Source organism: Podarcis liolepis, assembly GCF_965112155.1.
Source record: "Podarcis liolepis genome assembly, chromosome: 7".
In the NCBI taxonomy this organism is placed as follows: Eukaryota; Metazoa; Chordata; class Lepidosauria; order Squamata; family Lacertidae; genus Podarcis; species Podarcis liolepis.
This window is the reverse complement of record NC_139561.1, coordinates 93,104,004-93,123,415: the sequence shown is the minus strand read 5'-3', so window position 1 is coordinate 93,123,415 and position 19,412 is coordinate 93,104,004. Positions and strand designations below refer to the sequence as shown.

Sequence of the window (19,412 nt, the reverse complement as noted above, 5' to 3'; positions counted from 1 at the left end):
ATATTCTTGTTAATCTTTTTACCAATACCGCTTATTTCCAATCCAACATCCCTTTAACATTCATTAATTTTACAGTATTTCTGCAAGTAGTTTTTAAATCTCTTCCAGTCTTCTTCCACCACCTCTTCTCCCTGATCTCGGATTCTGCCTGTCATTTCTGCCAGTTCCATGTTCCTGTTGCATCCATTTTGCACCCTCGCCCATCAGTGGCGTAGCGTGGGTTGTCAGCACCCGGGGCAAGGCAAGTAATTTGCGCCCCCTAACCCGTGGATTTGCGCCCCCTAACCCGTGGATTTGCGCCCCCTAACCCTAACCCCCAGATGTTGCGCCCGGTGCGGTCGGCCCCCCCTGCACCCCCCACGCTACGCCACTGTTGCCCATTTAGCTTTCTAGCTAGCTGTGTTTGCAAGCAGGTTCCCCCCCAAATAACACCCCCCAAATGCACCCCTCCTTTGCACCCCAAGAGGTGCATTGAACCTGCTTCACCCCCCCCTCTTAATTTGCAGCAGGCGCCTTTGCACCCTCCAACTTTGCACCAAAGCATCTCTTTGCACCCCATTTTTCTGCAACCCCCCCAAACTGTCAGAGTTAATGCTTTCCTTCCTTGCACATTTCCTGCATTTCATAGGATACCCCCCTCCACTTCATCTCCCCCCCCCCAAGCTAGCTATGGGACACTCCAAAGCCCCATCTCCTCTTCAGCACCTCCCCAATTAATCCGAATTAACGGGGGAGGCAAGAAAGGGGCTTGTGTGGAAACACCTTTTGGGGGGGGGCTGTGGAGGCTGCATTTTAAATGGCATTTTAACCTGTATTTTAAATTGGCCCCCCTTTATGTTTTTACTGTGATTTTATTGGTGTTAGCCCCCTGGCTGGGGAGGGCGGGGTATAAATAAAATTTATTATTATTATTATGGGATAGGCGGGGTGGGTCTCCTTCACATTTCAGGGGGGGAGATTTGGGTGGGACGTTCAATCTTTTGGGAGAGCGATTTTTGATTTATTGGGGGGTTATTGAGCTTTGGGGCAAAGGGGCTAAATTATTGGGTTAAATTATTGGGGGGCCCTTATGTGGAGGTTTTTCAGGGGGTATCTCCTGTGAGGGGGCAGTGAGAAGGAATTTGGGGCTTTTTTGGGGGGGGGAGAAATACTAAAAGTGAGCCCCCCTTCTCCATGAAATCCTCCAATTTGGGGCCATTTTTCTACAGGGGATTTTTTGGGGGGTCCTCCTCAGAGCTTTGGGGAAACTGAGGGGCGACTTGGGGTGAGCTGAGGCCATTTTGTGAGCGGAAAAGCTCTGGGAGGGGGGAATAGCGGCCATTGTGGTGTTTGGTTTATTCTGTTATTTTTTGGGGGGGTAGATGGCGCCGTGTATAAGATGCGCCACGATTTTGAACATTATTTAGAGTGAAAAAACCTAGTCTTATACACGGAAAAAAACGGTGATTTGTGGATGAACCGTTTGATCGGTTGGCCGGGCAACAGATTTTGAATTTGAATACGTGGGCCACGGTTTTTGGTTTAGCGCCTGGGGCGCCATCTTGGAAGAGGCCTTTCCTCCCTGTTTGGGGCCAAAGTGGGGAAGAAGAAGGCGGCCTCTCCTGAGGGACAAGGCGGGTGTGCTATCGTCCCCTGAAAATGAAGGTTTTTTTAGGAAAAAAAAGCACACAAAAGATTGACCTATAGTGCTTTTCACATGTACCAGTTTAGACAGATTTAATCATTTTGTTCATGACGACTTAATTGCAAAACAGAAACAAAACAGAACCCCGTCAAAATGGTTCACGGCCGGTCAAATAACGGTCATGTTTCTTTAATCTGGTAGTCTCTAAAAAACAATCCATTTCCATTTAAATAAATAATAATTTTTAATTTATACCCTGCCCTTCCCGGTTCAGAAACCCGGGCTTAGGGCGGCTAACAACAAATTTAAAACAATTGATGCAACAAAAAACAACATAAAATACAGTGAATAGCGATAAATCCAGAATTCAAAAATCAATTTAGGGAGGGGAAATCCAGACCCTTAAAAATCTCCCCATCAAGTTCCACATAACCATTGAGGGATGGCAGACTGTCATCCGCCACAAAAAAAACACGGCCTTTTCTGTGGTGGCCCCTGGCCTTGAGGAATCCCTTCCCAAGGGAAGCCTGCCAGAGCCATGCCTTTCTCCCTTGGCCAAGGGCTAGTTGTTCAAGCCTTCCTATTTTACCAAGACTTGTTGGAAAGGCTTTTCTTCTGGTTTGGCTTTTCATAAATCTCTGCTGATGCTACTGTATTTCATTACTGCCGTTTTAACATCAGCAATTATCTTGTTTTTAAAAAAAGATCATTTTTATTGATTTTCCAATAAAAAACATCCAATTAAATATCCAATCATAATACTCCAATTAGAAAAATCAAATTATAGTCCAAATTGTATTTATTAATTTCTTGGGGCTCCCCACTGTCTGGATCTCTGGAGCATAACTCCACATCTTCGTCCTGCTTCCCCTCGCAATTATCTTGTTTTCATACCCAAGCTTCGTCTTAGACCTTCACAGGTTTTGGAAGGGCATCCAGAAAGACCCCACCCCCCCCATTTTAAAGCGATATATAGTAGTTTCCTCAAAGCAGTTCACAGAAAATACACAAATATAATAATAGAACAATAGCATCTCGAGGCAGATGGTTGCCAACAATGCAGGGACCTTGGTACATAGCAAAACTTATATTGCCCTTGCAACACAACATTGATACAGTGGTGCCCCGCAAGACGAATGCCTCGCAAGACGGAAAACTCGCTAGACAAAAGAGTTTTCCGTTTTGGAGGTGCTTTTCCAAAACGAATTTCCTATGGGCTTGCTTCGCAAGACGACAATGTCTTGCGAGTTCCTGCAGGTTTTTTCCCCTCCCTCCCCTTTTTCTAAGCCACTAAGCCGCTTATCAGCTGATCCGATAAGCCGATAAGCCGCTAAAAGCAGCTAAAAGCCGCTAATAGTGCTAATAGCGCTAAGCAGCTTATCAGCTGATCTGATCAGCAGATAAGCCGCTAATAGCCTCTAAAAGCCTCTAATAGCGCTAATAGCGCTAATCCGCTAATCCTTCAATGGGCTTGCTTCGCAAGACGAAAAAAAACTGCTAGACGAAGAGAATCACAAAACGGATTCTTTTCGTCTTGCGAGGCACCACTGTACAAAACTTAGACATTCAAGCAAAAAGGGTGTAATTGTAAACAACCCTTCTCCTTGCTAGCAGAGAGTTTTAAATTTTTATCTGTTTCCCTTCTTCCCAGAAAAATGTCGGACAAAGAAGAGGCAGCAGGAGAGGGTTGCCAGAAAATAATTGCCGCAGCATCTCTGCAGAAAGATCGGATGCAGTCGCCTTGGAGGGAAGGACAACTTCTAACTGTTCAGGAGCCTCTTCCTTCTCCAGAGCTCTCTGGATCCGCTAGCGGTGCCACACAAGGAAAGGGTAGATGCGGAAGAGGGTGGACTGGGCTTGAAAGGAGAATTAATAACGCTGTGGTTGCAACTTTGCTGTGGTAAAGGTAAAGGACCCCTGGGTTGCGGCGCTCATCTCGCTTTCAGGCCGAGGGAGCCGGCATTTGTCCACAGACAGCTTTCCGGGTCATGGGGCCAGCAGGACTAATAATAATAATAATTTATACCCTGCCCATCTGGCTGGGTTTCCCCAGCCACTCTGGGCGGCTTCCAACAAAACACTAAAATACAATAATCTATTAAACATTAAAAGCTTCCCTGAACAGGGCTGCCTTCAGATGTCTTCTAAAAGTTTGGTAGTTATTTTTCTCTTCTGCTGGGAGGGCATTCCACATGGCGGGTGCCGCTACCGAGAAGGCCCTCTGCCTGGTTCCCTGTAACTTCACTTCTCGCAGCGAGGGAACCACCAGAAGGCCATCGGCGCTGGACCTCAGTGTCCGGGCAGAACAATGGAGGTGGAGACGCTCAGTCAGGTAAACTGGACTGAGGCCATTGAGGGCTTTAAAGGTCAGCACCAACACTTTGAATTGTGCCTGGAAACGTACTGGGAGCCAGTGTAGGTCTTTCAAGACCGGTGTTATGTGGTCTCGGCAGCCACTCCTGGTCCCCAGTCTAGCTGCCGCATTCTGGATTAGTTGTAGTTTCCGGGTCACCTTCAAAGGTAGCCCCAAATAGAGCACATTGCAGTAGCCCAAGTGAGAGATAACTAGAGCATGCACCACTCTGGCCAGACAGTCCACGGGCAGGGAGGGTCTCATCCTACGTACCAGATGGAGCTGATAAACAGCTGCCCTGGACACAGAATGGACCTGTGCCTCCATGGACAGCTGTGAGTCCAGAATGACTCCCAGGCTGCGCACCTGTTCCTTCAGGGGCACAGTTGCCGCATTCAGGATCAGGGAGTGCTCCACACCCACCTGCCTGCTGTCTCTCAAGAACAGTACTTCTGTCTTGTCAGGATTCAACCTTAATCTGTTAGCCGCCATCTATCCTCCAACCGCCTCCAGATACTCACATAGGACCTTCACCGCCTTCACTGGTTCTGATTTGAAAGAGACTAAACCGCTACTGGCGCACGGAGGACCGGGACGAGTGCCAGAGTGCCTGGAAAAGGCGTTTACCTTCCCGCCGCAGTGGTACCTATTTATCTACTTGCACTGGCATGCTTTCGAACTGCTAGGTTGGCAGGAGCTGGGACAGAGCAAAGGGAGCTCATCCCATCATGGGGATTCGAACCACCGACCTTACGATCAGCAAGCTCAAGAGGCTTAGTGGTTTAGACCACAGCACCACCCGCGTCCGCTCTGGCACTCGTCACGGCCCTCCGTGCGCCAGTAGCGGTTTAGTCCTGCTGGCCACATGACCCGGAAAACTGTCTGTGGACAAACGCCCGCTCCCTTGGCCTGAAATCGAGATGAGCTGCAACCCCAGAGTCGCCTTTGGCTGGACTTACCTTTTTACCATTGCTGTGGTGGTGGGTGGCAGAATATTGTTAGTTTAATCCAGCAGCACTAAGAGGGCAAGGGAATCTGCCAGGTTAAACCTGACGAATGTTGTAGCATTCATGTCCTGCTTTTGGGCTTCGTTAGGGACATCTGGTTGGCCACCATGGAGACAGGATTCTGGACTCGATGGGTCTTTGGTCTCATCCAGCTTCAGGGCTCTGATGCTCTTCACACTAGCAATTTGACCTCTTTGGCGGTGCCTTTTCCTGCAAAATCCAGGGATCCAAAGGCTTAAATTATTCTAGCAACCACTTCATTGCCCTATTATTTTATTTATTTATATTAAATTTTAGGGACGCGGGTGGCACTGTGGGTTAAACCACAGAGCCTAGGACTTGCCAATCAGAAGGTTGGTGGTTCGAATCCCCGCAACGGGGTGAGCTCCTATTGCTCAGTCCCTGCTCCTGCCAACCTAGCAGTTTGAAAGCACATCAAAGTGCAAGTAGATAAATAGGTACCACTCCGGCGGGAAGGTAAATGGCATTTCCGTGTGCTGCTCTGGTTGCGCCAGAAGCGGCTTAGTCCTGCTGGCCACATGACCCGGAAGCTGTATGCCGGCTCCCTCGGCCAATAAAGCGAGATGTGCGCCGCAACCCCAGAGTCAGCCACAACTGGACCTAATGGTCAGGGGTCCCTTTACCTTTTATATTAAATTTAGAACCAACTCATCCTCCCAAGTTTAAGTTTAAGCTGTAATGCATATGCTAAAAGTTGCCACAGGATTCTTTTAGTGCTTGACCCGTGTCAGCTCAAAGGGCGGATTCTTACAGTATATGATGAATAGTGCAGAAAGTGATTCCTAGAAAAGTCTATGTATCTCAAGAGTTTGAAAATAAGTAGTAGTAGATCTGCAGCAGCTACACATTTTCGTTTGTAATCACAATTCTAACCATACGGTCCATTTATTTTGTCAAGCTTTCTGTATTTTACAAAGCACTGGAGGTGAATGTCTGATAAAAGGTAACCAGATGTACACACTGGTGGGAAAAATGAGAACTTGTTAAATTTAGTAAAGGTTAAAAGCACATTCTTCCTTCTTGTACAGGAGGTATGGGTGACGTCACGAAGCAGACTGGGTCTTGTTAACCATCACCCACCCCAACTGTTTCTACCTTAAGTAGGTCTTTTTGCCCTGCCTCGTGGTAAGATTTATATCAGTTGTGGATTAATGTAAATAAAACTGCATGATTGCTGCAGGTCTACCCCCTGTTTTCTTTCTCTTCGTGTGTAGACATTGGGAGCTGGAATGCCAGTATATTTTGTGGGTGTTGAGGGTAACAGGGAGGTTCCTGCTTTCCTTTCTGCCCCTCTCTCCTGTTTTGTTTCTCTGCTTTGCACCCCTCCTCACTTCCCCACTGATATTCTTTCTGCAGCACACCTTCTGCCCTCGGCTTCTTTTAAGGAGCCGCTCCTGGATGGATGGGATCAACCAATCGATGATGTTTCGGATGCACAACTGGAGAAGCAAAGTATGTCTTGTGTGTCACACCCACACCGTATACTGAAAGCAGGCATAGGCAAACTCGGCCCTCCAGATGTTTTGGGACTACAACTCCCATCATCCCTTGCTAACAGGACCAGTGGTCAGGGATGATGGGAACTGTAGTCTTTTTTTTAAAACCATTGTACTGTGGAGAGTTTATTAACTCACAATCTGTGTGTGTGGTTTGGGAGCTGCACAGCCAGGGGAAAAACAATGCTGTCCAGGGTTGTAAAGACTGCAGAGAGAATAATTGGGTGCACTCTTCCCACCTTGGATCAAATCTACGCTTCCAGGTGCCACAAGAAAGCTGCAGAGATAGCGCAGGATAGTGCGCACCCCGGAAATGATCTCTTTCAGTTTCTGCCTTCTGGAAGAAGGTCCAGGGTTATAAAGACTAGGACTAGCCGCCTGAGAAACAGTTTCTACCCAAATGTGATTTTGGTTTTAAACGCAGTGTAGGGAGTCTCTGTGGGAGTATATTGTATTTAATTATGGGGTATCAGAGTTTTTAGGGGGCTAACCAGGTTGGTATAGTTGGGATAGCAGGCTTGTTGGTTTTTGAATGTCTTATGTAGATTTTTCAATTCCGTTCTGTATGGGAGAATGACAATAAAGATGATCTTTATCGTAATAAAAATAAATAAATCTGGAGGGCCGAGTTTGCCTACGCCTGATTTAAAACACGTGGCTTTAAAAATCCTGGGAACAGATGGCAGTGTGTTTCTCACAGAGCTACAGTTCCCAGCATACTTCCCGGCAAGCAGCGTACTTTGAATGTACAGTTTCTACCTAGTAAACGCTCACTCCCTTTCCATGGATACTCTGAATTCTAGAATAGTGAAGTGGTCTAAACAGCTTGGAGAGGCACCCTCCCCACCCATTCTCATAAGGGCTAGGAATGAGCTCTGGTTTTCTGAAGGTGTGTAGCATGGTGCGTTCTCTGTGGTTCTGCGACTACCAGGGGAAGGTGCTCTGCACATGTTCAGAGCTGCTCTTGTCGCCTTGTATGTCCCAACGCACTGAGAGGCGTTTCTGAAGTTGAGTGCTGTCTCTCCAAACTGGTAGAGGCTGAACATTTCCTTTCCAATCCTAAAGTGTGTGGGTGGCTTCACACACAAACGTAGAAAGGAGGTTATCATGGAAATGGCACAATGTACTGTGTCGCAAATTGTACCAGGCAGATTTAATACACGGTGGCTGTCTCTCAGTACATCTCTTCACCTCAGTTGCCTTTTGTGTCTTGTAGGCTTGCCTGTTCTCTCAGTTTCTTCTGTAAAACCTCGGCCTCCTGGTAAGAATAACATTCTTCAAGAACATGGCTTTCCTTTGACTTATGAATTCCTTGTCCTATATCCATAACTTTCATGTGTTGTTCATAGCAAATGTTGAATGCATTTATTCCTTTTAATAGTCTTCCTGCTTTTTAAGATGCAAGTGACAAACTGCCTGTGGCCTTTTGCCTTACCTACACTTGGTACAGGGTTCCGCACAAGGGCAACTATAGGGCTGGGAAAGACCCCTTCCAGAGATCTTTGAGAGCCCCTGGCAAACACTGCCAAGGGAAGGGGAACTTTTTTCAGCCTGAGGCTTGCATTCCAACCTTTTGGGGGGCCTCATCCTGGTGTTGGCCAGGGCCAGAGGCAAAAGCAGGTGGGTCAGTGGATGTGACTCTTGCTACATCCCAGCCACTCAAAAACTAGAGGTTTCTACACAGACAGTGGTACCTTGGTTCTCAAACGCCTTGGTACTCAAACAACTTGGAACCCAAACACTGCAAACCCGGAAGTAAGTGTTCTGGTTTGCGGACTTTTTTCGGAAACCAAACGTGCTCCGCTTTGAGTGTTACCCTGCAGATTTGAGTGCCACACTTCCATTTTGAGTGTTACGCTGAGGTCTGTCTGTTTTTGCTATTCATTTTGTGTTTTTGCGGCTCTTCTTTTTTGTTTTTGTGACTGTGTGGAACCCGGTTCAGCTACTGATTGATTGATTGATTGAGTGTCTGCAGTACATTGTTTATTGCTTTTATTTTATGGATCAATGGTCTCGTTAGACAGTAAAATTCATGTTAAATTGCTGTTTTAGGGGTTGTTTTTAAAAGTCTGGAATGGATTGATCCATTTTGCACTACTTTCTATGGGAAAGTGTGCCTTGGTTTTGGAATGCTTTGGTTTTGGAATGGACTTGCGGAATGGATTAAGTTTGAGAACCAAGGTACCACTGTACAGGACATGCCTGCCTCTCCATCTTAGGCTAGCAAGAGATATTATTGCAATTCAAAGGAAACATTCCAGCCAGGCAAAAGCCCTTTTCTGGAGGTTTGGGGGTTTTTTTGGTCCCTTCCCTCAATCGCTCTTTTCCCACCTTCCACTTCCTGTTGTGGACTTGTGTGCATGCCCCTTGAAAAACAAACAAACCAGGAACTGCGCAAGAGGAAATGTTTCCTGCCTTAGATATCTTGTGACACAGTGGGCAAAATGGAGGCTCGTGGCGGGGGGCAATACTCATTTCCATTTGCTGGGTTTTTTTTTACAAATCTTTTGTACTGATACCTTGTGCAAGAGTGTTGTTTACCTGACTAAGGCTTGCATAGGAGTAAATACAAAGAGGTTCTCCGCAGTATCTCTGCATTAATTTAAAACCCCCCAAAGATACTCCTAGACCCATCATCTTCACAATAACATTACAAGTGAAGGTGATCATGAGAGTAGCATTGCTGCCTGCGACATGTATGCGTCCATCCCGCTATTACTGCAGGTTTTTGTAGTGTTTTGAAGACTTTCAAAACCTTTTAGAGCAGAAACAGCGGTGACACGAAAGCAAATGCTTCTTTCTTCCCACATTCAACCCTTAAAACCAGGGGTCAGCAAACTTTTTCAGCAGGGGCCCCGGTCAACTGTCCTTCAGACCTTGTGGGGGGCCAGACTATATTTTGAAAAGATAAAAAAGAATGAATTCCTATGCCCTGCAAATAACTCAGAGATGCATTTTAAATAAAAACCACACATTCTACTCATGTAAAAACACACTGATTCCCGGACCGTCCACAGGCCAGATTTAGAAGGCAATTGGGCCGGATCCGGCCCCCGGGCCTTAGTTTGCCTGCCCATGCTTAAAACTGCCGTCTGTCTCCAGCCCTGTGAGGAGGGAACAGTCAGCAAGTGTCCACTCTCTTTCCATGAGGTCTCTCGCATTTGAAAAATGGTACTGGGGCAGAGCCCCACATGACATTAGATCTCGTCACGTTTGCAGAATAAGCAGAGGTGGCCAAACAGTTACTCCAAGGAAAACAACCTGCCCCCTTTCTCTCCGCCAGAAATCGAAGTTTCCCACACACAACGCTGTGCCGCTATTACCAGTGATATTTGTGAAATGCTTATCGGAGAAGACGTGCGCTACCAAGGCTGCATGAGCAGTGTGGCAGCGTTCATACTGGAGAGAGGTGAGCCACTGGCGCCCTGTCGTCTTTGGGGTGCTGCTGTTTTTTTTGTGGGGGTGGAATCCTACCTGGACTTTAGGCATGATGGCTATACTGACTCTCAAGGATGAAAGGCAGAGTACCGCTGAGTGTCAGCTGCTGAGGAGCAACAACTTCATGGCTTGCTGGATTTCTTTCTGGAGACAACCGGTTGGCCACTATGGGAAATGAGATGCTGGTCTGGAGCAGGAATTCCCAAACCTTTTTGGTCCACTGTTCCTCTGGTTTCATAATGTATCTCCAGTGCCTCTTCCCGCTGCGACAGGAAGGTAAACGGTGTTTCTGTGTGCTCTGGTTTCTGCCACGGTGTTCTGTTGCGCCAGAAGCAGTTTAATAAAAATAATAAAAATAAAATTTTATTTATATCCCACCCTCCCCAGCTGAAGCCGGGCTCGATTGGTAGCCGCCCAGAATGGCTGGGGCAACTCAGCCAGATGGGCGGGGTATAAATAATAAATTATTATTATTATTATTATTATTATTATTATTATTGTCATCATCATCATCATCATCATCATCATCATCAGAGCTTAGTCCTGCTGGCCACATGACACAAGCTGTATGCGGACAAACGCCGGCTCCCTCGGCCTGAAAGCGAGATGAGCGCCACAACCCCATAGTTGCCTTTGACTGGACTTAACAGTCCAGGGGTCCTTAGGGACACGGGTAGCGCTGTGGTCTAAACCACTGAGCCTCTTGGGTTTGCTGATCAGAAGGTTGGCGGTTCAAATCCCCACAATGGGGTGAGCTCCCGATGCTCAGTCCCTGCTCCTGCCAACCTAGCAGTTCAAAAGCACGCCAGTGCAAGTAGATAAATAGGTACTGCTGCGGCAGGGAGGTAAACGGCGTTTCCATGTGCTCTGGGACTTGTGACAGTGTCCCGTTGCACCAGAAACGGTTTAGTCCTGCTGGCCACATGACCTGGAAAGCTGTCTGTGGACAAACAGACAGCTTGACCTGAAAAGCGAGATGAGCGCTGCACTCCATAGTCGCCTTTGACTGGACTTAACCATCCAGGAGTCCTTTACCTTTACCATATTAAAAATATTATTCAGAATAGCAGTTTGCAAGACCCACTGGGGAATATAATAACACAATAAATTTCAAAACAGTAACAATTAATTGCATATTTATTCAAAATCGAGTTAAAACTATTTAGTTTAATTAGTTAACAAAATAGATGAGCTTGATCCATTGATACCAGTTTTTCAAAGAATGATAATCTTCGATGTGCAATTAGGATAATTTTATAAAATAAAATTGATAGTAAGTGAAATAACATGGAGAAAGTAAAGTCTAAGCACGTATTTAAGGAATTTAATTTGGGAACGCAAGGGGAAGATAAGCCTTGTAAAATTGAATCAGAAATGTATACTATACACAAAGCAAGTATGAATAATGGTTTATTTTTTATTTCTCGTTTTGCCTATAAGATCTATTGTACATTTCTGTTACAAAGTTTTCAACCAGTAAAGCATATTAAAAAACAACAACAAAGACTGATAACCATTTGTGCTTTCAATGCCCCCCTTTGCCCCTTGCCTCTTAGTGCCCTCCTGGGTAATCCCACCGGCACAGCGCACTTTGGGAGCCACTGGTCTGGATGGATCCTTGCTCTGATCCATCAGAGTTCTTCTTACCTTCTTCAGAGGAAGGAAATGCAAAGTACCGTATTATTTGCTCTATAAGACTCACTTTTTCCCTCCTAAAAAGTAAGGGGAAATGTGTGTGCATCTTATGGAGCGAATGCAGGCTGCGCAGCTATCCCAGAAGCCAGAACAGCAAGAGGGATTGCTGCTTTCACTGCGTAGTGATCCCTCTTGCTGTTCTGGCTTCTGAGATTCAGAATATTTTTTTCTTGTTTTCCTCCTCCAAAAACTAGGTGCGCCTTGTGGTCTGGTGCGTCTTATAGAGCGAAAAATACGGTAGTTCTAAAGGTGGGAGGGATGGAAACTCCATCTAGTTGGGGTCCTATACCAGCTGTAAGCAATAGGTTGCCGCAGTTTTGGCTAGTTTTGGCCTGTTCCCCAGAGCAGTCAGCATAAGGTTTAATTTGGCCCAAATGTTTGCTAGGCAAGGGGCTGTTCCTGAATGGTTGTTCCCTCCCTGTTTTGAGCCAGCCTTTGAAGTCGCCATTAACATTTTGACACTTCCTTTCCTGTCCCTTCAGAGGCTGCCAACAGCCCGAGCGCCTACAAGGAGACCTATGAGCTGGTTGCCCTGGGAACGGGAGATGTTTGCTACGAGGGCTGGATGGAGTTCAAAGGCAGGAGAATCCATGATATGCATGGGCTAGTGGTTGCCCGCAGAGCGCTTCTGAGGTAAGGCACCCCTTCTTCCCAGCGCTGATGTGCAGCGCTGGTTTTATTGGCCAGGTTAAAGAAGAGCAATTTAGGAGGGAAGCAGCAGGTTGAAGGCAGGATGAGATTTTACAAGTGAATCAATTTTGCCTTCTGACCAAACTGCGGGAGGCAGTGGAAGACAGAAGTGCCTGGCGTGCTCTGGTCCAGGGGGTCACGAAGAGTCGGACACGACTTAACGACTAAACAACAACAACAATTTTGCCTGGAAATCACAAGAGGTTCTTATTTCTAATCCCAGATGTTGGGGACTGGTTGGGATAACCTAATGATCAGGGAAACTCACTTGGTATCTGCTCAGAGGTATTCTTCTCCAACGCTGCCTTGCATGTTCTAGAGACGAACCCTCTTATCACTAGAAAGCCCATGACTGGAGTTGGTAGCTAGCTATAGCCCCCACACTGAGAAAGGGAGTTCTTCAAACAGAGGAGCAGAGGAGTTTGGCAACAAGACTGAGGAGCAATGGGGTTTCTTTAGGCATTGCCCAGTTACTTTGGTTGGTGTCGTGTTTCAAAGACACATGTCTCAGTTACATGGATTGGGGAGAAAATCAATTTTTGTTTGCACTTTAATGAGAAGCTGCTGAATTCACAGTTCACTATCCAGTGTGCAAACCGAAACATAGCTCTCTTTCAAAATCTGGAATTTTATGGTTTTAGTTTTTTTAATAATCAAAACAAACTTTTAACAATCAACTGATATGTGAAACAATGATTACAGAGGGTAAAGTAGGCAAACTACAATCTCTTATATTGATATACATGGAAGGGGGTGGGAAGAAGAAGAAACAGAAGAGAAGGGAGTATCTGGAGATGGGTGGCAGGAGGTTGCCCTGCAGTCTGATTGAAGGCCCAAAGACACAACAGCCTTTACAAGCTACAATATTTGGTATTCCCAGGTACTTATACAAGCAGCTACTGATGTTCTGCTGCCAAGACCCCACCGCCCTTGAGAAGTGCATCTTCCGCCTGGCAGAGGACGGGGTGCACCTGACTCTGAAACCAAATTACTTTCTGCATCTCTACCTGAGTCGGAGGCCCAAAGGAGCTTCAGAGAACACCCGGTGAGTGTTTGCCTGTGGCTCAGAGCAGGATACAGAGCAGAAAGGTCTCAGTGTGTGGAAGTGAGAGGTAGCAGGCGAGAGGAGAGAGAGATCATGCAGGTCAGATGGGCTGTTTTGTCTTTGTGGTGGGGATCTCGGTGGCAAGTGGCGGCTGGTCCCTTAGGGCAAATGAGGCACTATCCTGCCAACCTCCACCTGCCCTCAGCCAGCCCCCGCCACACCTGCCTTCTTACTTGTAACCGTTCTGGGGACTGGCACTTCCTTTTAGCTTTCTCCTTTTGCCTTAGCATTGCCCTTGCAGGAGGTGGAAGGGAGGGGGATGGAACTAGAAGGAGCTGGTTCTGCCTGTTGTTCATTATGGCTCCACTTAGCAGTTGGCCTCCTTGCCCTCTGGCCTCCTGACCCAAAGGGCCATTTGGGAGAAAGCGAAGAAACCCGGGAGAATGCTTTTGATCCCCACTCAGGCTGCAGGAAGAGGATAGATTGTAGGAGAACTGCAAGCGCTTTGAGTGAGGCATTCACAATTTGTAAGGTGCACACTAATTACTTCTGGCCCACTCTTGTGTTTGGTCGGACAGGTTTTTGAAGCAAGCCCCCAAAACCTGTAAAAGCTATTTATCCTCCCTTTCTATGGTTTTTTGACAATTGACAAAATAGCTGCTCAGCAGCCAAGCTTGCATCAGGCGAAGTTTTGTCTATCTTTGCATTTCCTCCAATCCAAGAGGCTGCTTTTGGCATTAACAACAAAAGAATAATACTTTTAATTTATTATATTCTGCCTTATTTCCTTCGTAGCTTTCCAGGTGACATGCAGGGTTCCCTGGCGGTCTCTGTATCCAGTTGCTGGCAGGGTGCAGACCTGCTTAGTGTCAGCGCAGTGGCATCATTCTGTTTCTTCAGACCACCCCCTGGGATCTTCCACTCCCAATTCCTGTACCTGAATCCTCCCCATACTTCCCTCTCTGAGTTGATTGAATTTCCCCTTCCCCTCCTGTGGCCTGCAGGATTGTGTCTCCACAGCCGAATCCATCCATTGGGCTCCACATCAGCGTTAAAGGGGTCCTCCGGCCCATCTCCTACTGCCGCCCCAGCGCGCTGTCTGCCTACGTCTACTGTGTCTCCAGCAGCGACAAGCTGACCCGCTGGAGTGCCTTGGGAGTGCAGGGGGCCCTTCTCAGCCACATCATCCACCCGGTGTACATCACCAGCATTGTCCTAGGTGACGCATGTTTTTGTTACTGCAGAACTCGCATAAAGAGCCCATGAACTGTATTGGCAGCATCCAAACTGCAGAAATGTTTCCATTCCATGCTTGTACATCCCAGGACACTGGGCTTTCCTTGCCTTGGGGCACTAAATGAACAAAAATCCTTTTAGGTTTTTTTTTATTTTAAAAAGGTAAAGGACCCCTGACAGTTAAGTCCAGTTGCAAACGACTCTGGGGTTGTAGCGCTCATCTTGCTTTATAGGCAGAGGGAGCCGGCTTTTGTCAGCTCTGCAGATAGTTTTTCTGGGTCATGTGGCCAGCATGACTAAGCTGCTTCTGGTGAAAGCAGAGCAGCGCACGGAAACGCCATTTACCTTTGACAGGCTTTCAAACTGCTAGGTGGGCAGGAGCTGGGACCGAGCAACGGGAGCTCACCCCGTCATGGGGATTCAAACCGCCGACCTTCTGATCGGCAAGCCCAAGAGGCTCAGTGGTTTAGACCACAGCGCCACCCACGTCCCTATTTTGAACTTTATCAGCATGCTAATACACAGGGTCCTAAGGAGCCTCTGAGGGGACCCTCTTGCAGGGGATGCACCCAAAGCCAACTCTCTGGGGATTGAAAAAAAAAATTAAAAGAATTGGGGGGGGACACACTCCCTTCAGGGGTACCACCTCTCTCCATATGAACCAACCTGGACCCGGAGATCATCCTCTGAGGCCCTTCTTCATGTGCCTCCTCCACAAGAGGTCAAGAGGGTGGCAACACAAGAACAGGGCCTTTTCTGCAGTGGCTCCCATTTGTGGAATCCTCTCCCCAAGGAGATTAATCTGGTGCCTTCATTACACCCTTTTAGACGTCAGTTGAAAATGTTCCTCTACAACCAGGCCTTTGGCTGATTGACATTGGATGCTCTTTTAAATGTGTTGTAGGAGGGGCGGATTATTGGTTTGTTTTCGTTATTTTAATTCTGTATTTTTTGCTTTTATATTGTAACTCTGTGTTGTAAACTGCTCTGAGATCTATAGATGAAGGGTGGCATTCAGATTTAATAAATGAAATAGTCATAGTAATACCCCATGGCACAGGAAGTGCAGGGGCAGGGCGGGGCTCCTTAAATGGCAGCTGAGCCATTTACTGCCTTGCCCCTCTCTCTGACTGCAGCTTAAATCACATCAGTCCTCAGTTGTCCTGGGCAGGGTTGGCAGCCCCTAGAGTCCTCTAGTGGGGTGCAGATGTGGGGCTGGCTGTGCACTAAGCTCCCTTAGACAACATCAGCCTTGGAATTTGCTACCTTCTCCTCGCAAGTAACTTGCTCTCTCTCCTAATTTCACATTTCAGCTGATCCTTACCAAGACCACGACACCCTCCATAAGGTCATCAATGAGCGATTGAACCTGGCAGCCTCGGATAGCTTGCCAAAGCCATTTAACCACAGACAGATATACCTTTTTAAGGGTCCCTGTGCTGCTTCCCTTGACACGCCAGCAGAGTTTCGCTCCTTGAGCTTCAACTGGTGTGGGGGAGACGAGATGCTGGAACTAGTGAACGCAGCTGTTGGGAAGGCAGTACAGGAGTGAGTTTGGGGCACTGGGGGCTTGGGTGTGGGAATGGGGTAGGCCGATGAGAGAGAGAGTGTGTGTGTGTGTGTGTGTGTGTGTTAGGAATCAGTTGTGGTTTTACTACTAATAAAAGGATACAAACTTGACAAGCAGAATTCGGTGGCTTCTCTGCTTCTGTAAATGATGCTCTTTATGCAGGCACCCCTTGTTCTAATAAGTCATTTGGGTTGTTCAGGAGCAGGGGCAGCCAGTCAAAAGTAAAGACCGACAATGTCTCTATGTGTTTGGGTATCTGAAAATTCACTGCTTTACAGGTGGTTGAAATGGGAAACAGCTGAGGGTTAGCTACTGTTTGATGCCAAGTTTTGCTTCAGGCCTGTGTTTTGGGAGGCAGGTGGCTGAGAAAGAAAAGGACCTCCAGCTGTTGGGAGTCCAGTGCAGTCTTCCCTACCTCTAAGCTCTAAACATTGGCAATAAAACCATAAAGAAATTCAAATCCAATACTAAAGGCTGCGTTGTCACTATTGATAGGCTAAAAATGGCTGCATGTCAGTGGAACACTATAGTTTGTTTTTTCTTAAAACGAGGACTTACTCCTCCTGCAAATAATCACATCGCATGTAGGAAGAATGTGTGTGTGTGTGTGTGTGTGTGTGTGTGTGTGTTTGCACGGGTCATGTTAGAAAGGAAGGCATAGTGGTAATTGCTGAATTCAGATTCTGTTAATTCCACACATTTTCTCGAATTTGGATTCTTGAGTCAGAACCTGATCATTCTCACTCATGTCCTTTCTTGGTATTGTGGTTGAATTGTGTGCTGGGACACACTGGCTTTTGTTGAGGTCCTGCTTCGTTGTGAGGTGTTGCTGTTGATTCATGTAAAGCCCCTCGTTGATGGATCGCTCTTGCCTCTGCCAGCATGGCAAATCCATTTGACCAGTACCGCCCAAGTCGGCTCTGCAAGGCTGCCATGCTGAAATCCTTCAGGAAGGTGGCTCAGGAGATGAAGAGAGAAGACTTGATGCTGCTGCCCACATATTATGAAGCCAAGGTGAGTCTTTTCAGTTGTGTGTGATGGGTTTGGGTTCCCTTGTTTTCCTTTCATTGAGGTGGTCTGTTCTTGATGGGGTTACACATCCTCTGAAGAAGCAGGTACGTAGCTTGAGGGTACTTCTGGGTCCACTGAAGTTGCTTGAGTCTCAGGTGCAAAGTCCTTTTCATCAGCTTCGGCTGGTGGCCCAGCCGCGCACCTATCTAGACAGGGATAGTCTAACTTTTGTTGTCTGTGCTCTGGTAACTAGGTTAGATTGCTGCAACAAGTTATACATAGGGCTGCCTCTGAAACTTCAGCTGGTGCATGCTGCTCACAGAAGACAGTTTGAGCATATAAGGCCAATCCTGGCCCGACTGCAGTGTCTGTCAATTAGTTTCTGGGCCCAATTCAAAGTGATGGTTTTGACTTATGAAGCCCTAAACAGCTCAAGACTTCATTACAGTACCTCAAGCACCGCCTCTCCTCATATGAACTGACCCAGGCTCTGTAATAATAAGAATATATTTATATGCCGCCCATCTGACTGGGTGAGCCCAGCCACCTGAGGCCCTTCTCCATGTGTCTCAGTGAGAAGACCAGAGGGTGGCAACACAAGAGGGGGCCTTTTATGCAGTGGCTCCCTGTTCATGGAATGCTCTCCTCAGGAAGGTTGTATTTGTTTCATTAAGTATTTTGTATTCTCATTTTCTATTTTATGTTGTGAATGAATTGCCCAGGGATCTTCGGATGAAGGGCAGTATATCAATTTAATAACGAGAAAAAAGATGATAAAGAAAATAAGTAAATAAGGAGAATTTCAAGGTGGGTGTTGGTGGGCTCTCAAATCTTTCTCCCGAACATCCCTTCTAGACTCCTCCTTTCTTTCCCTCAACTAGGTCAAAGCCGAGGTCTATCAGACAGCCAAGCGCCAGGTGTATGCCCAGCTGAGCTCGCAAGACTTTGGCAAGTGGCCCCAAAAGCAGTTGGTGGACATCTTCTCCAGTTAGACTGCCCTGCCGGCTACGCTACTGCCTGCATACTGGAGACATTTCAGCCTTAAGGTGGATGCATGGGTGGGTGTGCGCAAGGCTGGTAAATCTTCACCTAGCAAATGGAGAGCTCTAAATGTTGCTGTACTTTTGGGGTGAATGGGGCTATAAATGTTTAAATACATCGTTTTGCCGTGATGCCGTTTTCACAGCGGTCCTTTCCTATGATGGAATAGGAAAGTCGGGTGTGTAACTGAGGCTGAAAGTTCTGACTTGACATTTACTTAGAGTTCTACTTTTTCTTTGTACCTGCTTTGGGGCTGTGTCCAGACACAGCCACAAACTATGGTGATTGCTTTGGGAATGAGGCACAGAAAGCCCTGAGGTCTCCCGCTCCCCTGCCTCTCCTGGGATGGGTAATGAAACAGGCTTGTTTCAGCACAGACCATAGTTAAGATTAACCTCGGTTTAGGATTTGCACGTATGGTTAATCAAAAAATGAAGTGGAAGCTTCTGATCTCTCAACCCTGCTGGAGGAAGAGAGCGGGCAGTGTGCAGCCTCCCTCTGCAGTTTATTCCTGGAATAATATACAATGGGCTATTAAACCATAGTTTATTGTTACATTTTAATTCAGTTTCTGTTTAATTCAGTGTGTTGCGGGAAGGTCAGGGTAACGTGTGAAATACGCACGAGTTGGACAACCATGTGAGAAGGAGGCTGTGTGACAAACTTCTCTGTACCTTTATAAAGACTGCACATTTCCTTGATCTTTAAATATGCACACACTAATCTCAGGGAACACGTAAGCAAACGTCTTCAGATTTCATTACTGTGGATTTGAAGGCTTAGCTTTGGGGATTTTTATTTATTTATTTTGCTATTTGCAATTGAAACTTTAACAGTTAATGGCAGGATCCAGTTGAACATCCTAGGCCAATTTTTCACTTAAACCACCGTTTGGTTTCTATCAGCTCCTCTCCACAAATTTTCACACTATGGTTCTGTTTCATGGTGGAAATGAATGAGAAATTGTCACACATTCAGGTTGTACTTAAGTGGATGTCTTTTATGACAAGGGGTTTGAGAGCTGGCCGTTTTGTGTTTGTTTGGAAATGCACTTGTTTTGGCTGCTAATTTTGCAGAACAGTCTTTGCCGATATTACTACTGAAGTAAAGAATTGCGAACCTTAGAATTTGTGTGTGGCTGCTTGTACAAATCGAGGCAAAGCTGTGAACTTTACTCTAAAATAG

At 46.6% G+C, this 19,412-nt stretch overlaps 1 protein-coding gene and 1 long non-coding RNA gene across 2 annotated transcripts in view; one reads left to right on the top strand and one right to left on the bottom strand.

The window, feature by feature from the left end:
* The window catches only part of ADAD2 (adenosine deaminase domain containing 2), a 32,598-nt gene extending 13,244 nt beyond the window's left edge, over positions 1-19,354 (top strand). Inside the window, exons 11-18 of the mRNA XM_083512583.1 lie at positions 7,567-7,762; positions 9,785-9,910; positions 12,117-12,267; positions 13,205-13,369; positions 14,374-14,588; positions 15,919-16,153; positions 17,057-17,189; positions 18,068-19,354. Coding sequence (XP_083368709.1) covers positions 7,567-7,762; positions 9,785-9,910; positions 12,117-12,267; positions 13,205-13,369; positions 14,374-14,588; positions 15,919-16,153; positions 17,057-17,189; positions 18,068-18,178 — 1,332 coding nt within the window. The 3' untranslated portion in view covers positions 18,179-19,354. The remainder of the gene's footprint in view (positions 1-7,566; positions 7,763-9,784; positions 9,911-12,116; positions 12,268-13,204; positions 13,370-14,373; positions 14,589-15,918; positions 16,154-17,056; positions 17,190-18,067) is intronic.
* LOC310712949 overlaps positions 1-19,412 on the bottom strand; it is a 2,318,697-nt gene that overhangs the window by 325,631 nt on the left and 1,973,654 nt on the right. The window lies entirely within an intron of this gene.